The sequence below is a fragment of the Micropterus dolomieu genome, linkage group LG11 (assembly GCF_021292245.1).
Source record: "Micropterus dolomieu isolate WLL.071019.BEF.003 ecotype Adirondacks linkage group LG11, ASM2129224v1, whole genome shotgun sequence".
NCBI lineage: Eukaryota > Metazoa > Chordata > Actinopteri > Centrarchiformes > Centrarchidae > Micropterus > Micropterus dolomieu.
In genome coordinates, this window is record NC_060160.1 from 10509393 (window position 1) to 10513898 (window position 4506).

At 44.7% G+C, this 4506-nt stretch overlaps 1 protein-coding gene across 1 annotated transcript in view; it reads right to left on the reverse strand.

Annotated features, from left to right (window-relative positions):
- The window catches only part of LOC123979390, an 8033-nt gene extending 4526 nt beyond the window's left edge, over positions 1-3507 (reverse strand). Inside the window, exon 1 of the mRNA XM_046063296.1 lies at positions 3077-3507. Within this exon, the coding sequence (XP_045919252.1) occupies positions 3077-3507 (431 nt within the window). The remainder of the gene's footprint in view (positions 1-3076) is intronic.
- Between the last annotated feature and the right edge of the window lie 999 nt (positions 3508-4506).

Below are 4506 nucleotides of genomic sequence, written 5' to 3' on the forward strand. Positions count from 1 at the left end.
GTGGCATTTAAACGATGCCCAATTGGCACTAAGGGGCCTAAAGTGTGCCAAGAAAACATCCCCCACACCATTACACCAACACCACCAGCCTGCACAGTGGTAACAAGGCATGATGGATCCATGTTCTCATTCTGTTTACGCCAAATTCTGACTCTACCATCTGAATGTCTCAACAGAAATCGAGACTCATCAGACCAGGCAACATTTCTCCAGTCTTCAACTGTCCAATTTTGGTGAGCTCTTGCAAATTGTAGCCTCTTTTTCCTACTTGTAGTGGAGATGAGTGGTACCCAGTGGGGTCTTCTGCTGTTGTAGCCCATCCGCCTCAAGGTTGTGCGTGTTGTGGCTTCACAAATGCTTTGCTGCATACCTCGGTTGTAACGAGTGGTTATTTCAGTCAAAGTTGCTCTTCTATCAGCTTGAATCAGTCGGCCCATTCTCCTCTGACCTCTAGCATCAACAAGGCATTTTCACCCACAGGACTCCCACATACTGGATATTTTTCCCTTTTCACACCATTCTTTGTAAACCCTAGAAATGGTTGTGCGTGAAAATCCCAGTAACTGAGCAGATTGTGAAATACTCAGACCGGCCCGTCTGGTACCAACAACCATGCCACGCTCAAAATTGCTTAAATCACCTTTCTTTCCCATTCTGACATTCAGTTTGGAGTTCAGGAGATTGTCTTGACCAGGACCACACCCCTAAATGCATTGAAGCAACTGCCATGTGATTGGTTGATTAGATAATTAATGAGAAATTGAACAGGTGTTCCTAATAATCCTTTAGGTGAGTGTACATTCATCAGCAGACATTAAAAGGTCATTGGTGTCTCTAAGCAGGGCAGTCTCTGTGCTATGGTACTTCCTGAAACCAGATTGAAACTCTTCAAATAATTTGTTATTTTCCAGTACAGTGAGCAGTTGTTTGGACACAACTCTTTCTAGAATCTTTGCAATAAAAGGCAGTTTTGAAATTGGTCTAAAATTTTGTGGGAGGGAGGGATCTAAACCAGGTTTCTTTAAAAGTGGGTTCACGCAAGTCGTTAAATAATCAGGGACACAACCAGTAGATAGGGAGGTGTTAAACAGAGATCAAATGGGGCCCAACAGAATCCATTACTTTCAGTAAAAACTGTTCTAGATATTACATCAAGTGGGCTGGAGGACACTCACATTTGTGATACTGTTGCATTTTTAACAAATGAATGACAGTAACAAGATTGACAGTAAGGTAAAAGCCTTGACCAGAGTATTTTGCATTTGATACCTAACAATAAGCTCTGTAGCATCACTGCATTATTGTAGGGTAATTATTGTCTTGTTGCTGGTGAGGGACCTCTGAGTAAGAGGCCGTGGGGGTAATAGAGGCTCTGATTGCCACCACCTTATTGGTAAAATAAGAAAAACAATTCAGTCATCATTACTTCCAGCTGAGGCACAAGGAGGGGTTGGGTTTACCAGCTGATCCACAGTCTTAAACAGAAACCTGGGATTGTGTTTGTGTAGTAATGAGTTCAGAAAAAGTGTGTTCTCGCATCCTTAACCATGTTATTATAGTTAATTAATAAATCCTTCAGACTGAGATAAGCAGTATGCAAACCTTCAAGCTGTGTTTTCCTCTGCTGTTGTTGCTGCAGCGGTCTGTGTGACGGCGGGAACAGAAGGCTCTGTGAGCGGGCGGCTGGCCGGCCTCAGACGCTCCTCCTGCGGGTTGGCACAGGCATCCCCCGCAGCCATTTGCGGAGCTCCTCAACTCCGAAAATATTCATGCACATTTTTGTTCCGCCATCACTTCTCGTAAAACTGTCAATATTCAAAATCTACACAGCTGAATTCTCACCTCAAAACTTCTCAGAAGTGGATTTAGTGATGAAATTACATACGAAAACTGTAAAATATAAAACTGTCTGGTGCAAGCAATGATGATGCAGTGAATAGTGACGATTCTCTCTGACCAATCAGCAGTCTGTTGTTTTCACGTTACATTTTAGTATCCCTCAGCTCGCTTGGAATGTCAACGGGGGTGAGGTGATACGAAAAAAACCTGGAAGCAGGTACATAATTTTTACAATGGAAAACCAAAAAAAGGCGTGTCGAGCCAAAAGGCCTCTGCTCAGCCTAGCTTGGTTTGAGGGCGTGCCTGACCCCGCTAGCCGCTTGGCAAGCTTTATGATGCGTTTTCATTGTGACGTCACAAGTAAAGGAAGTGAAGGGCTGGACTACAAACGAGCTGTTTTCAAGTGGTTCAGAGCAGTGCTTTCTGTGGAACTTTTATAGGCCTATACGCATAAATCATCCACCCGCCCCCCACCAACTAATTATTTTATCAGATTTAGAGACCAGCCTCCACCTCCACCGGTCCCTGTAGTTTTCCAGGTGATTTCTTTCCTGTGTTATATAGATGTACTGTGAGTTTTTTCTTTAACGATTTACTTTGATGATTAGAGAGGCTGCTGTCCGTCATTTAAACGTTTCCATCCGTGCAGTAATGTCACAGCAAATATCGTAGGACAAAACAAAAAACCCTGCAGTAATAAACTTGACAGGACAGACAGAGGAAACAGAATTAAACTTTCAGCTTCTATAATCCATGTTTAGACTCTGATGCAGCTCAGCATTGATCAGGAGGAAAGCTGCTTTACTCCAAACAGTTTTACTGTATGAACCTGGACTGTCTATGAGACCTTTTGGATGTGAAGAAGAACACAGTACATGAATTAACATCAGATCTTGACCGATCCTGTCGACGTGTCATAAGATTTTTTATTATAGCCCTTTTATACTCATGAATTAAATGAGTGGGCTCTGGGTTCTTTTATTCTTGTACTATGTTTACTTAAAATGTTAAGTAATATTTTGGATGTCAGCACTGTACTCCACTTAAGCACTAAACACTTCTGTACACCTGTGAATAATGAGGCACATACTCAAATCACATACTCACTCCAAGTCCTTTGAAGCTAGCATCCACAAGGAGCACATAGGGCTTTGCAGGATCTGCGAAGGCTAGTACAGGTGCATCTGTCAAGCAGTGGATTATATGGTGAAAGGCTTGGGTACAGGAGTCATCCCACCACTCGCCAAAGGGCTCAGACTCTTTCAGGTAGGTCTTGGTGGGATCTGGGCACTTTTTCCTGCTCTTTTGGGTTGGGGCATAGCCTTTGGTCAGCTCTAGAAGTGCTCTCACGATGGCGGCATAGTTGGCTATAAACCTCCGGTAGTACCCACAAAAACCCAAAAAAGACCTCAGAGTCTTCAGATCTTGGGGCTGGGGCCAAGGGGTAACGGCCTTGATTTCCTGTGGATCGGGAGAGATGCCCTGCGCAGACACAATATGTCTGAGGTATTTCACATGTGGCTGACAGAATTGGCATTTGTCCAGGGAGATCTTTAGGCCAGCCTCTCCAAGACAATCCAGAACTTTGAGGAGCCTTTCCTCATGTTCCTCCAGTGACTTTCCAAAGACAATCAGGACATCCAGGTAGACCAGGACCTGAAGGTTCATATCTCCGACTGTCTTTTCCATTAACCTTTGGAAAGTCACGGGCACTCCAGTTATTCCCTGTGGCATTTTCTCAAATTGGAAGAAGCCAAGTGGGCAAATAAACGCCATCTTCCTCTGCCATTGCAATCTGGTAATAGCCACTGCGCAAGTCCAGTACAGAGAACCATTTGCTTCCAGACAAGGAGTTGAGTGCTTGGTCAATACAGGGGGTTGTGTACTGGTCAGGCACTGTCCGGCTGTTTAGTAGCCTGTAGTCTATGCACATACTTATAGTTCCATTTGTCTTGCGGACTATGACTATTGGCGATGCATAGGGGCTACGGGATTCCTTGATGATGCCAGCACACAGTAATTCTTGTAGATGCTTTTGCACATCCTCTATGTCTGCAAGAGTCAGCCGTTGTAATCTTTGACGAAAGGGACTTGGGTCAGACAGATGGATAGTGTGCTCTACGTCCTTGGCAAGGCCAACGTCCCACTCGTTGACTGAAAAGCCAGCGTTAAGCCAGTTTTTGTCGGAGCCAATCCTTCCACTCTTTCGCCACGGGGGAGTTGCCAAAATTGAATTGACTGCAGTCAAACTTGGTGGACTCAGACTTTTGGAGTGGCATGGAGAGGACACTTTCAGTGTGATACAGGTGGCCCATGACTGTCCCCACGGGAATGATGGTTTCTTTGGTGTTTGTGCCCACAATAACAGGAATCTGATCTTCTTTTGGACTTAGACAAATCAGGGCTTGGACTGTTACTGTGTGGTTGATGCCAGTAACTTCCGCTGGATACTCAAATTCGACCACAACATAGCCACAAAAGGGGTAGCTGGCATTGGACTCCCTTAAGCCCCAGAGGTCGACACTGGGTGGTCCAGTCAAACCTTTGGAGATTCCAATTGGAGTGGGGGAGGTCAGCAGACCTTGCTTGACATTGCAGTTGGTATCTGGTGTAGTACTTGTGTTGGTACTTTGGCTACCTTTCATTGTCTTTACTGTTTGGATGAGT